The sequence below is a fragment of the Protopterus annectens genome, chromosome 1.part0 (genome assembly GCF_019279795.1).
Source record: "Protopterus annectens isolate FY-2018-M chromosome 1.part0, PAN1.0, whole genome shotgun sequence".
Classification (NCBI taxonomy): domain Eukaryota; kingdom Metazoa; phylum Chordata; order Ceratodontiformes; family Protopteridae; genus Protopterus; species Protopterus annectens.
This window is the reverse complement of record NC_056725.1, coordinates 413,991,971-414,012,658: the sequence shown is the minus strand read 5'-3', so window position 1 is coordinate 414,012,658 and position 20,688 is coordinate 413,991,971. Positions and strand designations below refer to the sequence as shown.

Below are 20,688 nucleotides of genomic sequence, written 5' to 3'. Positions count from 1 at the left end.
GGAGGCATGATCTGCCTTTGACAAAGTCAAACTGGGATGGATCCAAAGTCTGCAAATTCCCTATGTCTTTATTTATGAGGTCCATTATGATCCTCTCCATGGCTTTGCAGATAAGGCTTGTCAAGCTAATGGGCCGGTAATTTCCAGGGTCGGTGGAGGCACCGCCTTTGTGAAGTGGGACCACAGTTGCAGTGCGCCACTCCTGGAGTGCGTATCCAGAGGTAAGACTATGATTAAACAGCTGTCCTAGCTGTGGGTTTAATTCCTCGTTGAGTTCGTGGAGCACACAGCCGGGGACACCATCAGGTCCCATGGATGCTGTGTTTTTTGCTTTGGAGAGAGCAGTTCTCACTTGGGAGTTGGAGATGTTTGGGGGGCTGCAATCACTTGGTATAGATATCTCTCCTTTTGGGGGGGTGGAGAAGTTTGCACTGAACCTGTCAGCCAGTATGTTGGCAATGTCTGTAGGATCAGTAATCTTCACATTATTTTGAACTAGTTCTGAACATATCTGGGAGTTTCCTCCCAGGTTTCTAATATAGCTAAAGAAGGCCTTATGATTGTCTTTTGAGTCTTTAGCTATTTTTCTCTCAAAATTTGCTTTGGATGATTTTATGAGAGCTCTTAGTTTTTTACTTATAGTGATCAAGGGTGTCTTACCTTTTAAGGATTTTGCTCTATCTTGTAGTAGCTTCCTCCTTTTGTTGTAGAGTTTGTTTATGGCTGGGGTCCACCAGACTGGACGCTTGCCTTTGGTACAAAGAGTCTTTGTTTTGCTTGGGATTGCCTTATCCATGCAGTCCTGCAGGTGCTAGTAGAAGGCATTTGTAAGTGATTCAGCGGCTTGAGTACTGTTTTCCATGCCTCGGGGGCCTTAAAGGAGACCACACTAGTCTTTAAAAGTGTGAAGTCGGCTTTCGAGAAGTTCTTTACTGTGGTCTTTTTTATTTCAGGTGGGGGTGGGATGAGGACCTCCAGCGAGATTAGTTTGTGATCAGATCTCACCAGTGAGGGGTATACTTCCGGTGTTGAACATTGTGCTCCCATGTTCGTGATGATGAGATCAAATATGTTTTCTCCTCTTGTGGGGATGGTGACTAGTTGTTCCATGGCATTTGAGTTTATGAATTCCAGGAACTTTTGGGCTAGGGTGTTTGGGCTTGAGTAGTGTACCCAGTCTATATTAGGGTAATTGAAGTCACCTAGTATGATGGTGTTTGGTGATACATTTATCCTGTGTTTTCAGGAAGGCCATGTGAGGTTCCTGAGTTTGTGAGGGTGGCCTGTAACATGCTACAATTTGCAGAGCAGTCTTGCCTATGGTTAATTGCACCTGGATGGTTTCCGATGCATCGTGCGTTGCCACCAGTCTGGAGGTGTGGGTGTCCTTGATGAATATGGATACCCCTCCTTTCTTGGTATTTTCCGGATTTTGGGGCCGAACGCATGATATGAGGTAAAACCTGATAGTGCTGGGGTGCTCTCAGGAGCCTTGAACCAGGTTTCTGTCACAGCACAGACATCGATGTTCTCCATACTGAGAAGGGCCTCGAGTGCGTGCATTTTGAGATTTAGACTTCTGGCATTGAGCAGCATTACCCTTAGTTTTTTCCTTTTTGTGTTCTAGGGTGGTAGGTTTAGAATTTGAGCCTTGCCTAAAAAGGCACTATGGGGTGGCAAGAGCCTTTGCCAATATCCGAATCCCAGGGTGACAGGTGCAAGCCGTCCCTTGCAGCGTGGCTTGTCCAGCATGTCATCCCAGGCAGACAGACATTGGATCCCCTTTGAATGACACCAGAGTTTAAGCCAATTGTTAAAGCTGATCATCTTATCTCTGTATTGTGGCATCATTCTTGGTGAAGGTAGGATACTGCTCAGGGTCAGGGTCATACCTGCCTGGGCTACATAATCAGAGAGCTCCTCAATGTCTCTTTTCATGTAGTCCAAGGAGGTACGTCTCAGGTCGTTTACACCAGCATGGACAATGACTGAGTCATATTTGTACCTGCTGTTGAGAGACCTGAGTGCATGCGTTATGTGGCGGATTCTAGCGCCCGACAGGCAGCTTACTGTGACCTTCTCCTTACTCAGTCTGGTGAGCGGGACGTCAGTGTGTCTGACTATGGAGTCACCAATGACTAGTGTGTCTGGCATTGTGTTTGGCCTTAAGGGCTGTGACTGTTTGACACTCTGACTGTGAGGTCTATGTGTTGCAGGTGTGTTCTGAGATGGTGGTTGTTTGGGTGTCTGCTTTGGTGGCCTCTGCTGTTTTGGTAGATTTTTGATCAGAGCCTCCGAGTATGTCTTTGTGTGTTTATGTGTATGATTTGAGGTTGAGATGGTACTATGTGAGACTGGGTCTATAGTGTGTGTGGTAACCTTTTCCTCCTGACTGGTCTTGCCAGTCCTATGTTGAAAGAGCTCAGCCTCCAGTTTGGCCGTATAGTTGCATCTCTCGCATGTATTTGTGTTTTGTGGGAGGAGGAGAGGGTTGTCTGTGTACATGAGGCAAATGTAGCATTGCCTCAATATTCCCATGTTCACCAGCTGAGCAGGAGAGGACACTAGCAACTGATCCCTTGACATGCTAGAAGGACTAGACAAAAAAACTTTAAAAGAGATTCCGGGGGACGTGGGTGACCGAGAAATGGGGGTTTGCCTTTTTGGGGTGCTATCTATAAGAGTGCAGTATCAAGGTAATAAGTACTGTAGGAGCAAGTGCTAGATTTAACAGATAAAGAATAGTCTACTTGGAGTCAAGTAGAGATGATCTTTTTAGTTATAGGATACGCTGATTAGATCAGTAGTATAGTTCGAGGAAGGTAGTTTTAAGGGAAAATTTGAAGAGTGGACTTTAGGTAGCCCGAATAGTTTAAACCTGCTTAACCGGCGCTGCCCTAGTGTGCAACAGTGGCAACTCCGCGCTAAAGCGTGCTTTATAGCAGGGGGCTGGAAAAGACAGGAAATGACCCAAAATGGCCAATAAACTACAAGTTACTGCTTTAAACCACTCCTCTGAGGACAAACAGGCAGCTCAGTACTCCCTACTCCCACTAGTGAGTAAAGAAACTACCCCTTGACCAAACAAGGAAAATGGAGAAAACAGGAACCAAGACAAAGCCCAGGGATCAGCAAAATCTGATCACTGGAACAAACTATTAGGAAAGTATGGAAAACAAGAGTATTTTTTTTTTTTTCAAGTTTTCTTTTCAGATAGGCAGAAAATACAATAAATGCTGTGTTTTTCGACTAAATGCTATCAAAAGCTAGTACACTTGAGTGTATTAGCCTGTTTAACTTTTAAGCAAAACAAACAAGCAAGTGCAACAAACAATTCAAGCTATTAAAAACAGTAAAAACAGGTAATAGCAGAATAAAACAGGCAGAAATAGCAATCGAAAGGCTTAAAAGTCGAAAATGCAGAAAAAATACTTAGAATCTGGAAAGTTTGTCTTTTCTGGTCTCTGCTGCTCTAGGAACTCTGCTGGACACCACGAGGAGCTGTGCTGAGTTCTCTATAGCCAGAAAAGCCCGCCAAAGCGTGCTTTATAGCAGGGGGCTGGAAAAGACAGGAAATGACCCAAAATGGCAACTACAAGTTACTGCCTTAAACCACTCCTCTGAGGACAAACAGGCAGCTCAGTACTCCCTACTCCCACTAGTGAGTAAAGAAACTACCCCTTGACCAAACAAGGAAAATGGAGAAACAGGAACCAAGACAAAGCCCAGGGATCAGCAAAATCTGATCACTGGAACAAACTATTAGGAAAGTATAGTGTTGTTGTATTTGTGTGTATTTAGTTTGTTGTAGTGTGGGGAGGAAGGTGTATGTGTGTTTGTGTGGTGGAGGGCGTATTTAAAAGTTGCGATTTTGAATTTCGCGCTTTTAGAGTTTCGGTATTTTGCATTTTCGGCTTTATAGTCTCGAGATACTGAAATTCGAGATTACAAAATGTATATATATATATATATATATATATATATATATATATATTTTTTTTTTTTCTCTTTTTATCTGTAATAGCATTACCAGTTTAGGTATTACTAACTACTTGTTAACTTGTAGAATTTTTTTCTATGTAGGCACTGCCTGGGTTTTTGCCTTGCTGGAGTTGGTGACTGTTTTTCCTCAGCATAGGTTCATAGGTTGGTACTAGGCTATCGGCCTTAGGGCCTATGCAAGCCTAGCCATAACAACTCCCTGGCTATTTCTTCCCACACTATTTACTTCCCTGGACCCCTGTCTAGCAGGGCGACTGACGTGATCCCCGGGGTGAATTTCCTTTCTCCCATCGAATCATCACGGTTCCTTTTGAAGAGGACCAAGGAGGTGCTCCGCTTGACATGTATGGGCAGTCTATTCCAGACTCTGGGGAGTCTCTGGGTCAGGAACCTATCCCTCCAGCATGTTTTGGTTTATTGTGATGACAAGGTTTACTTAGATCCCTGAAGCGTGTGGCTCTGAGGGTTTGATATTTTTTTTAAGTGTAGCATGTCCAACAGCTCTGGGTTTAACATGGCCTTGTATGTTAAGCAGAGATCGCCTCTGAGTAGACGATAGAGTATAGCTGGAGTTTTTTAAGGCGGTCAGCATACTGCATCTGCTTTAGGCCTGTGATTCTTTTAGTGAGGTATTCCTGCGGCCGTTCCAGTTTTTGCAGATGTCTTGAGAGGTACATACCAAATGGGGAGTTGTATTCTATAATGGGTCTAATGAGGGATGAGTACAGTGGGCAATGACCTCCTTTTTTCTGGATGAAAAGCCCTTTGTGATAAGGTGTGTCACCTAGAAGTATTTCCTGACTGTTGTGGCGATGTGGTTATTGAAGGTGAGACCACTGTCCAACTGTGTTCCTAAGTATCTTATCACACTTTTGGTGTTGTGTACTGCCACCTATGTGATAATGCACGGGTACATGTTTTCTCCCAAAGGGGATAACTATACATTTCTTGGCACTGAGCTTGAGTCCATGGCTCTGGCACAAAATCATCTGTTTCTGTAAGGCCCTTGTGTAGAGTATCCACATCATTTGGGGATTTAATAATGGCTCCCAGTTTGCAGTCATCTGCGAACTTTGTTAGCCAGAGTCCCTTAGTGTTGGCCTGTACTTCAGAAAACTAGATGCCAAACAAGAGTAGTCCCAGGACTGAACCCTGAGGTACTCCACTGTCTGGAGCTGGATTTGGAGTCAGCTACTTTTACAGTGTGGGTTCTATCAGTAAGCCAGATGGCAACCCATAGAGTGACGTAGAGATTAATGCCCAGCTTAGTAAGTTTATCTATGATTCAAGAGTGGGGGATGGTGTCAAAGGCCTTGGCGAGGTCCAGATAGGCTGTGTGGAATGCCTTACCCTCATCCACGGAGACTGATTCAAAGAAGTTAATCAGGTTCAGGAGGCAAGATCGGCCCTTCACGAACCCAAACTGGGTGAGGTACAGTGTTTAAAGGTTGCCAATATCTTTGTTTATAAGTTCCATGATAATACGTTCCATGGCCTTGCAGATCAGGCTCATCAGACTGATGGGGCCGTAGTTCCCAGGATCCAAGATGGATCCCCCCTTGTGGAGTGGGATAACTGTAGCTGTGCACCACTCAGTGGGCACAAAGCCTGAGGTGAGGGTATGATTAAACATGACATTTAGGTGAGGTGCCAGTTCATTTTGTAGTTCATGTAGTACACAGCCCGGGATGTCATCTGGTCCCATGGATGTTGTATTCTTAGCTTTGGAGAGTGCATTTTTTTTTTACCTGTGTGGCTGTTATTACCAGAATTTGGCAATCGTCCGGTATTGAGATGGGCTGTTTAGGGGGTGAAGTTGTCACTTAATCGATCTGTCAGGATATTGGCAATATCCTTGGGATCAGTATATTTAATGCCATTCTGTTGTAGCTCAGAGCAGATCTGAGCATTGCCATTTAGATTCTTGACATAGTTATAGAATGCCTTGTGGTTGTCTTTGGAATCTTTGGCTATTTTATTTTCTTAACTAGCTTTGGAGGATTTTACAAGGGATCTCAGCTTCTTACTGAGGCTGATAAGGGAATTTTTTGCATCGTGGGATTTTCCTCTTTTCTGCATCAGTTTCTTCCTTTTGTTGTAAAGTTTATGTCAGGGGACCATCAGATTAGATTCCTTTTTTGGGAGGAGAGCATCTTGGTTCTATCTGGGATGGCACGATTCATGCATGAGTAGATGTGCTCATACAGTGCCTTAGTGTAGGACTCCGCAGTCGAACTTTCAGTTCCCGTCTGCATGGGTGTCATGAAGTTTGTCACTTCTGACTTCAATAGCATGAAGTTGGCTTTGGAGAAGTTTTTTTATGGAGGTTTCCATACTGGGGAGTGGGATGTGGATGTTTAGAGTGATTAGCTTATCGATTTCCCATGTTGGTAATTACCAGGTCTAGGATATTGGAGCCCCTGGTAGGACTATGGATTAGTTGATCCAGGGCATTGGAATTTTATGAATTCCAAGAATCATTGGGCAAAGGTGTTGGTACAAGAGTAGTTTTTCCAGTTAATGGCAGGGTAGTTGAAATCACTCAGTATTAGGGCGTTTGCTTGTATCTTAATATTTTCCAGTATGTTTAGAAAGGTGTAGTGAGAATCTTGGGGCATGATGGGGGATCTGTAGCAAGCTACAATTTGGATTGCAGTCTTACCTAGTGTTAGTTGCACCTGGAGAATTTCAGATGCATTGTGTTGGGCAACTAGCCTAGTGGTGTGAATATCCTTGGTGAATACGGACACTCCTCCACCTTTAGTGTTTCGATCCTGGTTTGGTGGCCGAAAAGTGTGGTAAGAGTTGTAGCCTGGTATTGCAGGGGTGCTCTCTGGAGCCTTGAAACAGGTCTTAGTTACTGCACAGCTATCAATGTTCCCCATTTTTAGGAGTGCCTCGAGAGTGTGCATTTTGAGGTTTAGACTTCTAGCATTGAGTAGCATTACCTTCAGATTTTGCATGCTTGTACCTGTTACGGTGGTGGTTTTGTCCTTTGAACTTGTGTAAAAAAGGCACTATAGGGTGCATGTTGGACAAGACCACCGGTTTCAAAAAAAATGCTCAGCTTGTGAGCATAAGATTCCATTACAGAATCCTCACTTTTTGTGCGTCTATTGCTTAGGAGTTTCACATCTAGACTTCAACTGTGAAAAATGTGCTTCTTTCAGGGCCAGGGCCCTACAAAGTTAATACAATAAATTAGTGCTGAAGGGCCCTCTTCTTGCCCACGTGAGAGGTTCGTCCACTCTTGCCCCAGAGATGTCTTCCCTGTCATCGAAGAAGATGGAAAAAACAAAGGTCCGAAGCAGAATGAAAAGAGCAAGGAACAAGACAGACAGGAAAACATTAGGAAAGTCTCCAGAACCGTCTGAGCAAACAGGTCCACCTCATAAGACACCAAAATGCCTGGATATGGAGCTTCACTGGATCCATTCACCATCTTGCCCTCTACGATTCTTCCCTGCACTGGTAAGTCCGAGATTTTATTTACCAATCAAACAAGAGAAGCACCAGCATTCTTCTCAGCCATCACTGATGGCTTTATCCTTCAGGTTCTTCTGTTTGTTAGGGAGTCTCAGAAACCTCCATGGACAGGATGATGCAGAAGTTCCTTTGGACACAGATTCAGTTGGGGGTCCTCCTGGCCAGACCCCTGTGGTGGCTCAGGGCTTGGTCAATACCACTCTGCCATTGGTTTGTCCTGTACTGATCTGACTGTTGGGTCCAAAGCCCACAGACCTATATCTACCCTATAGAGCACACATAATGGAGCAGACAGCGCTTTTGATGATTTCCCTCACTAGCTTGACTCCAGCACTGTTGGATCAGGATGAGTCATAGTGCTGAAGTGCCAGTGTCGATGCTCTGGGGTCAGTGGAGACTCTGAAGTTGTCAGAGACATTCCTGTCCCTCAGCACTTTGGCATTGGACAGTTTGGCACCATTGTCAGTCTCCAAGCCAGGTTGTATCAGTGCTGAAGGCACTCTACCCTTGCCCTCTGTGTGTTGTGGGGGGGAGCACATCTTTGGCTCTGATTTTATCCTCAAATTTCCAGGCATTCAAGAGCGTTCTCTTCAGGTCCAAAGAACAGGTGACTCTACACCACTTGGCTCCGCCCTGACCCTCAGTGCATCCTGTTTCCACATCTGTTCACCCTAACTACATGGACAGTCAGCCTTGTTCAGCCTTGGCAGTTCTCGCCAGATGAGCTCCTTCTCTGGAAGTGTCCATTGTGGATGGACAGAGGAAACAGTCTTGTAAGAGGAGATACTTGGACACTTCAGAGTCTGGAAGATGGTCTCCTTTGGATACATTATTGAGTTAATGCAACAGAGGGGGTTGGTCCACTGACACCCCCTCTCCAAAGAGGTCCAAGTTTCCTTAAGGCATTCAGGCTTGGCTCTTCTATGTCCTGGGTGGTTCTGCCCACTGACAAACAGATCTAGTCACTCAGCGGGCATGAAAGGAACCTGATGTAGTGGAACCAATTCTACAGAAACCAGACATAATTTTAGTGACCCCTAGGAATAAGTTCACTAGAGCAAAGGTCCTCCAGTAGAGGTTATGGTTGTTGTGGTAGCCACAAGGAAAGAGCTCTCAGAGGACAGCACATCTGTTCATCACCCTAATAGAGAATCTATGGCTTTGCAGAGATTTGGGAAATGGACTTATGCTTCAGTGACTTTTGCAGTGAGAGCATTGAACTGTCTGGCTCACATAAATCATTTTCAGAGGGACTTGATGAAGGAGTTGCCAAATCTCTCTTGGGTAATCTGCCTGTGGACATCCAGAAGTCAGTGGAGTCTCAGCTGTCTACCCTCCAATCCATCACTAATGCATCCATGCACCTGCTATCTAACACAGCTGATGATACATCTAGGGCAGCAGGCACCAGCACTGCAATCCGTCAGCACACCTGGATTTGTCTATGCAATGTCTTGTAAGACTTTAGGATGTCCTTCATTAATACACTCATTGATAGTTTGACCATTTTTGGACTTAAAGTGAAAGAAATGCTTACCAGAAGCGAGCAGGAAACCAGGACTCAGTCTGCAGTTGGCATACACTTTTCCACCCCACAAACGACCTTTTCCCAAAGCCAAACCTGTGTGTGGGGTGAAGCTATGGTTCCAAAAGTCCCAGGGTTTTGGCCAGAACACTTCTGTGGACAGACCCCCCCCCCCCCGGGCAGATGGGTGAGTAACTTTAACAGAAGTCACCTCACAGGCAAAAGCAAACTGCAAAATGAGGGTTTTGATCTCCTTTAACTGAGAATCCCCTAACAAGGCTCCTGAATAGCTGCCCAACTTCCACACTCTGGAAGCAGTGAGGGGCACTTATACCTGCACCCTCAAGCCAGGCAGGCCATCAGTCAAGATTCCTCAGTGCAAAGGATTATTACCGGAGGCTGTGTTATTCCCCTTATTTCTCCTTCTCAGGAAGAGAAGAGAATTCCCAGTGTTACACCAACTCAGATGGAATAAGCAGCAGCAGAAAGTAAAAAAACTGATAGAAAAGGCAGTTTATCCAGCAAGTCTCCCTAGATCAATCACGATCTACAGTCTATTCAAGGTTCTTTAGAGTCCCAAAAGAAAAAGGGGGACCTAAGCCACCTCAATCAGTTCGCAAAACAAATGAAATTCCAGATGTTCATGGTTCAGTCCATTGTATGTCTTCTGAGGAAGGACATCTGGATGTGCTCCACAGACCAGGATGCATAACATCATATCAAGGCAGCAAAGCAGTCCAGAAGATTTTTCAGTTTCTGGCTGGGAGTCAATCACTTTCAATTAAGAGCATTGCCCTTTAGCCTTACTACAGTCCCCAAGGTGACCATGAAATGCATGGCAGGGGTAGCAGTGTATCTCAGGCTGCAGGGGTGGCAGGTGTTTCCCTTTTTGGACAATTAGCTCCCTGCCACATTAACTATGGATCAGCAGGGATTTCCTGCTCCATGTAGCTCCACAGTTGGGGATTACTATCAATCTTGTCAAGAGCCAGTTGACATGAATGTAGTCAACAGAGTTTAATGGATACCACCTGGACACAATTACTCAAATAGCCAGACTCCTGTAATCCAGAATATCAAAGAGGGCCTTCACCACTCTTGTCCCCCAGCAGTACTTATTCTCAGACTTCTGGGCTTGATAGCTGCTTCAATCACACTAGTTTCTCAAGCTAGTATTCTAGGAGAGTCCTGCAGTGGACACTTTCTGTTCAGAGGTCCTTGGTGCCTCATCCGCTTCATGCATCAATACATCTCACACTGATATTCAGGAAGCACATCAGTTGGTGGTTGACCATTCTCCCCCACTGCTTAGCCATTGTGACCACGGACGCTTCCTTTCTGAGGTGGGGGCATTTCGATGGGAACATGGTTCAAAGTTTCTTTGATAACCACAGAGGCCAGTTTTCACATCAATGACTTGGAGATGAAGGCAGTCCTCATAATGTTGCAGGCCTTTCAGGACTCCCTGCCAGAGCGTGCGATATCCATCCAGGCAGAAAAAATTGTGGTAGCCTGGTATATCAAACAGGGAGGAACCCATTCATAACAACTGTGTAAGAAAGCCAATACAGGGTGGCAAAGGGCAATGTCTACCTGTCACTTTCCAATAACAAAGCACATTCTGTTGACTTTCAATGTTCTGGCAGACAAGCTGAGCAGGTCTATTCTTCTGCCCCATGAGTGGTCTGTTAATCATACAGTGGCAATGCAGATTTTCAGTTGCTGGGACCAACCTTGCTGCTATCTTTTTTGCTTTACACATGAACAAGTGAAGCAGTTACTTTGCCCTAATCCCTACACAGGGACAGATGCTGAGGGATACTCTAGTCCACAAAGTGCCCCCTGGGTTTTCTTTATGCCTTTCAACCATTTCCTCCCATAGCAATGTTTCTTCAGAAAGCCAGAAGGTGCAAGGCCAAAGTTATGTTCATTGCTCCCTTTTGGCTCCGCCAAGTTTGGTTCCCCTTTCTCTGGCATCACACAATACATCCACCTCAGGTGCTGGACCTTTGTCCAGACTTTCTGTATCACCTATAGAGTCAGCCTCACAGAGACCTAAAAACTTTGACATTGACTGCATGGGTTCTGCAATTTTAATGGTGGCCAGAGATGCTTGGCTGCCTGCCCCAGTTATTCAAATTTTATCTTCCTCACAAAAAACAAATACCAGAAAAGCTTACCTTAGCAAATGGAAACGATTTATCATATGGGGTTGCTCCAGAGGTTTAGACCCTTTTTCAGCCCCTCTTCCATCGATTTTGCATTTCTCGGCAGAATTGTTTCACAGTGTAGCCAATTTTTCAACTATTAAAGTACAGTTAGCAACGATCTACAATTTTTGGATCAGACTTACACTGCTTCTCTAAAAATTTCCAAAGCTTTTTTGAAAGGAACCTTCATTTTAAAACCTCCAATCAGGGATTTGTTTCCCCTTTGGGTCATTACCATCATGCTACAGGCTCTACGGCTCCATTCAAGCCTGCTTCTTCAATGGACTTAAAATTTCTTTCTTGGAAAACACTCTTTTTAGTAGCAATCACATCGGCACAGAGGATCTCAGAAATGGAAGCTTTACTTTTTCATAAAGCTACAGTATCTTTGAGAACAAAGCCTCACTTCCTTCTGAAGGTGGCTTCTGAAGCAAACCTTAATCAAACTATTAATCTACTAGTGTTTTGTCCAAAGTTTTCAAACAAAGGGGAATATACTTTACATTTACTAGATGTTAATCGTCAACTCGGGTTTTACTTACACTGATGAAGGCTATCGGACAGTATGCTCAACTTTTCCTTACCTTCTCGAAAGGTCAAGGAATTTCTAAAGTAACACTGTCCAGGTGACTTTACTGTCTTTGTTTATGAAAAGATGGGACTAACCTTACTGGGCAAACCAAAGGCTCATTCTACCAGAGAGGTGGCAACCACTACTGCCTTTATGAGTAGGGTTCCTATTTATGAGATGTTTGCTGCAACTACTTGGTCTACTGGTCACGCCTTTTAAGTTGCACTACAAGCTGGATGTACAACACAGATCCCGTACATCCTTTGGCTCCACCATTCTCAAGAATATCCATCCTTGAAACCTCATGCGCTTCGGGCTGCTTCAGAGTCTGTCCCAGTTGTTGAATCAGGCAAAACAGACAACTTATACAAAAGTTATGTACTTACCGTAAGGCTAAATCTGTGTTGTCTTATTTTATCCAGTTAAACATCCCTACCTCCATTCTCCGTCCTAAAATGTCACTCAGACTTCCGGCTCAATGGTCGGACCTGACCAGGGGCCTTGTTTCTTGGACCACCTTTCTTCACGGTCCTTTCCTCATGCCCTCTTTGTCAGACAGGGCAGTCCACTAAGCCTCTGTTTAGGATTCCTGGTACAGAATTTCTAACTGTAAGAAGGTACACTCGATCTGAGGTAATCTGGGGACCAGAGGGAATTATGGGTAGTAGTAGTAGGAGTCACAGGCCTGGATCCATGCTCTTGAAAAGTGCTGAGTTTGGATCCGATAACTCAAAGTTTGAACCGGATGAAGCAAAACAACAGAGATTTAGCTTTATGGTTAAGTATATCTTTTCTTTACACTTTTGAAAAGATTCCAGAACTTTTTAAGTCCTGCCTGTTACACAGCCCTGCACTTTTCTAGGCAGCTTGAAGCAGTTAATACAAATGTCACACAAATACTGTCCCTTTAGTGTTTCCCTTAGTAAAAATAGCAAATGACAGGTTTCCCACAGAAACAGAAGCACAAGCCCAAGGGCAAGCACAAAACATTAAAAACTTGGTACGTAATGTACTTGGCAGCTACATGTATGCCTGGCTGGTGATACAATGTTCCCATGTTGACTTAAAAAAACTGTGGTAGTTTATCTGTACATCAAGATCCAGATATAAACACCACAAAACAATGTGACAGCTCATGACACTCACAAGTTACTTTAAGAGTCAGTTTGGAGGTTTAACTTTTTGCAGAAGATTGCTTGGGATAGCAAATCCAATCTACAATTCTTTTTATCAGATTAGATATAGGTAGCTTTGTCATGGTGAAAAGGATACCCACCTAGCTGATCAAACAGTTCAACAACTAAATAGGCATTTAAATTACACCACAGTAAACACTCACCATCTGCTTCTTGCAGCCATTCTATATCCCTGTCGTGAATATGCTTATCCCCCACTGCAGAGACATCTTCACCTACAAGAAATGGAGACAAGAAATCTCAGACTAGTATTATGTCAGGGATTAATACAATTTTAACACCACCTGCTCTTCACACTGTGGTATGAACTGCGTTAAATGTTCTGCAGACTTACAAGTGTTACATGCATGATCCAAAATCACTAGCAGTCCTCACCTCACTTATCCAAAGATCATACAGATGCATATTAAAATTACTTAGAAAATAGCAAAAGTAAATCAACAACCCTGCAGACTGACTGAAAAATTATTTATGTTACGTATACATCACTTCGCACATGTGAGCAGTGTGCAACATAGGCTACAACGCTTTTTAATGTCTCTCTAGAGAGCACTAAAGGTAGTCTGAATTAAATGATAATGGTAGGTAGGTTTTTAGGGAAAAGAAAAAGCCTTTCTTTCACAGGTCAAGGCTCATCATACTTTACATTTAGATGCATATTTAGACAAGATGCTGTATATTACCAAAGAGCAACAGACTGATGATGAGGTTGCAACCACAGGCAGGGAATACCACAGAAAAAGGATTATAATCCACAATAGTACAAAAAAGGTGCGAGTGCCACAGCAAACTAGTAACCAACAGTAGACATTTTGCCAGGGGGGGAGGCACTTTTAGTTCCTCACAAAACAGGTTTTGAAGGCTAGCTGCAATCCTCCACTTCTATCCATCCTGGATAAAGTTCCATCCAAGAATAAATATGAATTACTTTCTCCATGGGTCTGGATTATAAGAGATCATCTCTGTCATATGCTAGTGGTGTATACAGGGTGCAAATTCTTTGGGTGGAAAGTAAAATATTTTATTTTCATATCTAGTGGGAAGATCAGGGTTAGCACTTTCAGTGGTAGACAGCAAACTCACCTTTGGTGCTGGAAGCTCAGACGACTGTCACTTTTATTTCCACATCAGATATTTGGACTAATTTTTCCAATACTTAGATTGTGGTGTAGCATAAGGGGGAGGGAGGAATGCTGCACTCTTGCGTGTGTCATTCTTTGGTAATATGTTAAACAGAGGCCCACCTGCCTGAGCTGGCAGTAGCTCAGGTGGCTGCATTTATCAAAGGTTTATGGGAATTTCCCTTCATCATTACAAATACCTCAGGTCTTTCCTGAAAAAATGGCCGTGGGCCTACCAGCACTAACCTGGTTAACAAAGCCTATAATAAAATAAAATAAATAAAGGTGGAACAGGTAGCCTTCTTATTTCGTTAAATCTAGTCTTTTTTTGTTTGGCATAAATGTCATGCTCACGAGTGATAAATAACAGCATCTGGTCATTTTTACTCATTTTTAAATACTATTTTTGCATATGTCTTTCTGCCTGAAGGCTTTTGCAAAAGTACCTAGCACCTTGGTAAATCTTTGGATGCAAAAAAGGGACAACCACCACCACCACCGTGTAATGAAAATTCCGTCCACTCACAACAGATAAAAAAATCATCCAAGCAGACCCCAGGCAATAATATGCCAGAAGGCATCCATCATGCCCAATAACCCACAACAGGTGCCTTAGAGCAGGAGAGGCATAACCAACTGGGATAGTCACCATATGGAACCTGGTGTACTGTGAAGTTGCCAAGATCTGAGAACAGAAAGAAATCTCTCATCTTCAGCAGGAGCAAGAAGAGGTGTGACTAAAACTCAAGATCGCTTCCCAAAACAGGGGTAGCCTGTATGCCCATGCACTTAGTATTGAATCTGCCCATCCCAAGAGTTAATCCACAATGAGAAGTCAAAATTCGATTTCCTGTACTGACGATGCCTGATGCAAAGTTCTCAAACACTTACCTATGAAAACTTTCAAAGAAAATCAGTAAAGCATTATTTTTTGCTGGGTACAACCCCCAACCCCCAGTCCCTTACTCCGGGATTTCCTTTTCTTACTCAGTATCTTCATGGTAGCACAGCCATAGAGAAAATGAAAAACACACAGTGAGTGTGAAATGTGTATGGCTTGTGCAACAGCAGTCTTACAGCACAGCCAGAAACATTTTTGATCCAGGGGCTAACATTCTGAGGGATTTATATTCTAATACATGTAGATCTCTCCTTTCAAGGGCTCAATGGAGAAGGTTTGAACTTTTAAATCACAGCTCTTACTAAGTGACAACTTAAGAGCTCTAACATATAAGACAGCAAGTCAGTGAAGCTGAATGAGGCAACAATGTCTAACTTCTTGAGGAGATCTCCTCAAATTACAAGAACTGTTTTGCTAGACTATTGAGCAGGCCTAAATGAAACAGAAAGGGCAGGGTGCCGGGCATTAGACTGGCCTTTGATAATGCCAAGTGCCAGTTTTCTACTTAACCAGGTACTAAAATGCCTCAACAAAGATTACCTTTTCCTGGAAGAGGGCATAAAAAATGAGCTGCCTGGGCCTGCCCTTGTGGGAGGGCAGCCTGTAGTGTGCCATTCTATCAGGTAGCAGCCACAGCCTGCTGACAGTTTGACAACTATACTCTCTCTTGATTAGATGTGAGGAATGTCGATGCATAGTGGAGAACGACAACTAAACAATTCCCAGAAGCATGCAGTTACGACAGTGCCTTCTTGGATATCAGGCATGCCAATGATAGTTATTTCACTGCTGCACCCGGTCCTTCCCCACAGCTCCCTTGTTCTTTTCTTAGGTTAGCATATTTTACTATTCAGCCACTACTGTAAACTGTCATCCTCATGAAAGAAAACATTAGTTTCACCATGTAAGCTCTTGCAATCATTTTAAGGATGTAACTTAACTCTGCCACGTCAGCTGCAGTACTGCTACACATAATTTAAACCTTCCAGTAACCAGTTAAGCTACTGAATATCTCAGAGTCCTCCTCAGGACTTATCTGGTCTCGACTAGTGAAACCTTCCTTTTTAAAGGCAGGAAGAGTTGCAATTATCATCTGTTCTCCTCTATCATCTGCAACCACAAACTAAGTATAAAGGTAAAGTATCATCCACACTATTTTATGCAGTTAATACTTTGAAACCCTAAGATACAGTATGTGTCAACCAGTTGTTTTTATGCATTTTAAACATCCAGAATGGAAAAGGGTTTGGCTTAATGGTCAAAGTCTTTGCCTTATAAACTCAAAGTACAGAGTTTGATTCTGACCTCCAGTTATTGGCTAAACTTAAAATGGTCCTTCAGAGCAATTAGCCAAATATTCACCTATTAATTACAAAATTATTCCAACCTGGACAATGCAGTGACACTGCCTACGCTTAGCTCAGATTTTCATAACCTTAAGCCATGTCACACTCCCTCTTACCTGCTCCCAACCCAGCTTTCATGCCTCCAAGCCTTTGGCTTGGGAGACATTAGGAGGGGAACATAATACAGTACCCAGTGCAGGAGCAGTGAGAGAGACAGAGATACATCTTTGGATAAAGGAGATGAGTTATGGATACAGTTCTAACAATGATTCCTTTTCTTAGCTTGAAGCAAACTCATTTCTACACACCTCATATTCTGGGTAACATTTTTGGTATAAATTTATGTGCGAGATAGCTACAGGGTAATTTATACACTAACAGTATAGAATTCTGTATGTAAAAATGTTTGTTCTCTTGAATGTGCTTATATTAGTATCTTTAACATGTATTGTGTGTCATATGAGGGTTACCTATAATCGGCAAAATCAAAGAACTGCCAAATAAACAAAGAAATATGTGGTGTTGGTCGTCTATTTATTACTCCATACATCCCACCTGCAAACTCTTACTTGTGAACCCTGCCAACTAACCACTAGTTTCTTCCAATTCCTTCTACTCCCAATCCATGCAGCTTGTGTGGTTTCTAACAATATAGGAGAGAAGAAGCTTTTATAACCAAAACCTGTTGTATTCCACGAGTGCTCCAGATCTCCTCAGTTCACAACTCCATTTCCGACTTACGGTCCCCAAACAAGCAATGTATATATTTCGAGAGAGAGAGAGAGACCTTGGCTGAAACTCGGATAACCTATTATCACATAACTGTAGCACACAAGGGGATGAGGGCCTAGCCATATGTTTGGTGCTTGGTAAACTGCTCCAGAACCTTTACTCCTTTAATTGACTTGGTCGTTGTGGAAAACAAAAGGTTAGAGAAACACAATTGAAACATGTACTGCAGCACATTAACAAAACAAAACAATGAATTTACTTAATGAACATTTAATTTTTATCTAAAGGCATTCTTGTGTTGGCTGTGTCTATGAAATACTAGTCCACAATTCTTCCAAGTGGACACGGTCTAAAACACTAGCATACACAGAAACTTGTGCATATTTTAATGGATACAAAACAAACATTTATGCATATGTTTTTGGTGAAGCAAGCACAAATATCTACAAAGTGGTGTTAAAGATCAGACATCAGTACACAGTTTTTCAACAAATGTACTATATATTTTACACCATCATTGCCAGATGTATACAGTACAACTCAATATATAACCCCTCCCACATGCAAAGATATGTCCATATCCAACAATAACAGCCCCTTTAGTGACTGCACATGCTCAGTGATTTTGGTCATATGAATGAAAAAAATGCATAAATAATAGCCAGAGTTTATTTCTGTTTGGTGCACTCATGTATATACTGCAAATCACTACACTCCCCATCACAGACATGCCCACAGAAGTATTAATATGTCACATTTGTAAATTTAAAAATAATGCAGTTTCTCACTTACTTTAAGCAAGCAGTTATGCATCTTTTTTAAATTTGAAAAAAAAAAAAAAAAAAAAAACTATCGCTTAGCTACTCCAGTTTTCAAAATCTAATTTTTGTCTTTGTGGTGTTACAGCTCACTGCACTGAAGGATGGGATGGGAGATGACATCCAAGACAATAATTCACACAGTAATACATCTGGTGGGAGGATAGGTACAAAATTTAGATACGCAAAATGCTGCAGATGCTGGAGAGAGCAAGGAAAGAGACTTGGCTTTGAAAATTGAGGAGACCAGTTTGTATATGAATAAAGTAATTTTTTTTTTTTCAAACATAACCAGACAGTAAATACATTAGTAAATTCACAAACGCACAGGGTTTATAATAAACAGGCACAGTTTCTGTAGCTGATGTGTTCTAGAATTCAGCTCAATACGTACAACAGGTGCCAAATATAAGAAATTTTAACAAAAGCCAAAAAGATTATCATGATCCCCTCAGAGCAGACAAACACTAGGAGAAAGAAGACAGTTCGCCAACATTAAAAAGTACAAGTTTAATACAATGGGACTAGAATTCCTTGTTTTGTTTTCTCTACTCAGGGAATATTACCTGACCCAAAGAAAACTGCAAAATTCATTCCATCCATCCTCAACCTCTTTTTCCATTTTTGCACATGGGGTCAGGGTGTCTCTTCAACAGTGACAATCCTCTAGAGCCAAGGTTTGCACTGCCAGATGGCTAGCCCTGCCGTGGTAGTTCATCCGTACCTATGTATAAATAAAGAGATGGCAGAAAATTGTGCTGTAACAGCAATAAAAGCACAACAGTTCCTACATGATGAGGCAGCAGATAAAACCATACTCAGAAACAAAGTGCTGTTAAAGAGATCAATTCAAAAGGCTCGAAATCACAGTGCTACCATTAAAGCTCATTTTACACTGTTTACTACGAATAAGAACTAATGCATTTACAAGCACTGCATAAAAGGAACACTTTTAAAGCATTCCCCCCCCCCCCTCTTTTAAAAGCATTTTTAACCTTCTTCAGTAGTGCATACTCAAGGAAAGCCCATTCTACAGGGATACCTAAATGCTCTTTCTGGGAAATTCTAGTTTTCAATGCAAGACATACAAAAAGAAACCTGGTGGCCACAGGGGAAGATGGAAACATAGGCTGAGCAATTAGTGTGATTGTGGCCAGAGCTATTCATATTCTCCTCAAAATGGATGCCAGCCAGACAGCTATTAAATGGCAGGCTGCAAAGCACATCTCAGCACACCATTTGTAAGGGAAAGTTAACCAGGTCCCAAGTCCTAAGCACTGGTTTGTTATCCATGCAAAATTAGAGGCAGATTTGGCAATTAGCCTCCACTAACAAAAACAAATAAAAAATCAAAGTGGGAAGTCGTCTTAACAAAGGGGATCACATTTTTTTGCCAATTATATACCAAATGTTGCCAACTTAACAAGTACATTAAAGTGGTAACAGACTGATGCCCATGATCAACCATCAGGAAAAAAACGAAAGAACAAACTCATCTGAACCTGCTTCCATCCAGCTCAAAATCTAAGATAATAGATAACCAATTTAAAAATTGTTTAGCAATGACAGTTCTAATAGATGTGGGTGCGGGGAGTGTATTCCCAAAACAAAAGCGAAATATCTAGCTATACAGTGGAGTTTAGCACTTCCATACTCATTCATGTCCATTTGTTAAACTTGTCAATGACCACAAGCCACTACAGAAGGAATAACCACCATACAACCAACTTGAAAATAAGGATGCATTTTGAGACTGCCTTGAAATTATGTTAAACTTTATACAAAACGACATGCAGGGAAATCCAGATCATCATATGCAGAGAGTAAAAAATAAATACTTTATTTAACCTTAAAATGACTGGACATAATACTTATCAAGAAAAAATAAGCAGAAATGAGAATTACCGAGCACCAAAAGAAGCAAACTACACAAAAAAAAAAGTAAACCTCCTTCAAGACCTCCTTTTTATGTGTAAGGTAGGGGAAAGCAGTCATAGTTTTAATACTATCCAGTTTCAGATGGAGCAGCACAGACACTGCCTTCATCAGTGGACTGACCAACTGGAATGCAAGGTGTCTATATGGCTCAAGATGGAAACAACTTTCCAAAAAAGTGCTAAGCACCAAGGTGGTCCTGCAATAAAGCATAAAAAGCAAATACTGAAGCTGCATTTCTGAAACTATCAGTATATCGTCAATGATAGCTTGGATAACAGCATTGCTGCAAGCGATTGCTTTTATACATGGGATCAACTAGATGCTGTAAAGGGAAGGTAAATTGCTTTGTCATTGTTTTCCCTATGGCTTCTATATTTGTTTGATTACTTGTACTTACACATGCTCTCTCACATAAAAATGTATACTGCAACAGAAATCACAAGTCAAAACTCAGTTCAACTCAGCATGGCAGGAGAAAGCGCAATTGCAACGTCTTTGATCTAGAGACCCTGCAACTTGATGAAGGGATCTGACAAAAGCTGAAAGGAAGTTAGATCCTTAACAAGAGAAATCCTGATTACTAAATCCATTACACGAATCGGCACTTGAAACGTTCGTACAGTCTATAGCACTGGTAGACTGGCACAAACCATACACGAGATGAAGCGTTATAGTCTATTGGCTGTTGGAATCAGCGAAATGCGATGGACTGGATCAGGCAAGATTATTTCAGAAGATGTCACTGTTCTGTTTTCAGGTGGTGATAGGCATGAGAATGGAGTTAGCATACTGCTTAGCAAGGAGGCATCAAAAAAAGTCAGTTGGAAACCAATCAATCAGTG

At 42.3% G+C, this 20,688-nt stretch overlaps 1 protein-coding gene across 1 annotated transcript in view; it reads right to left on the bottom strand.

Annotated features, from left to right (window-relative positions):
• The window catches only part of DNPH1 (2'-deoxynucleoside 5'-phosphate N-hydrolase 1), a 180,958-nt gene that overhangs the window by 125,264 nt on the left and 35,006 nt on the right, over positions 1–20,688 (bottom strand). The window contains exon 2 of the mRNA XM_044060282.1: positions 13,134–13,205. Within this exon, the coding sequence (XP_043916217.1) occupies positions 13,134–13,205 (72 nt within the window). The remainder of the gene's footprint in view (positions 1–13,133; positions 13,206–20,688) is intronic.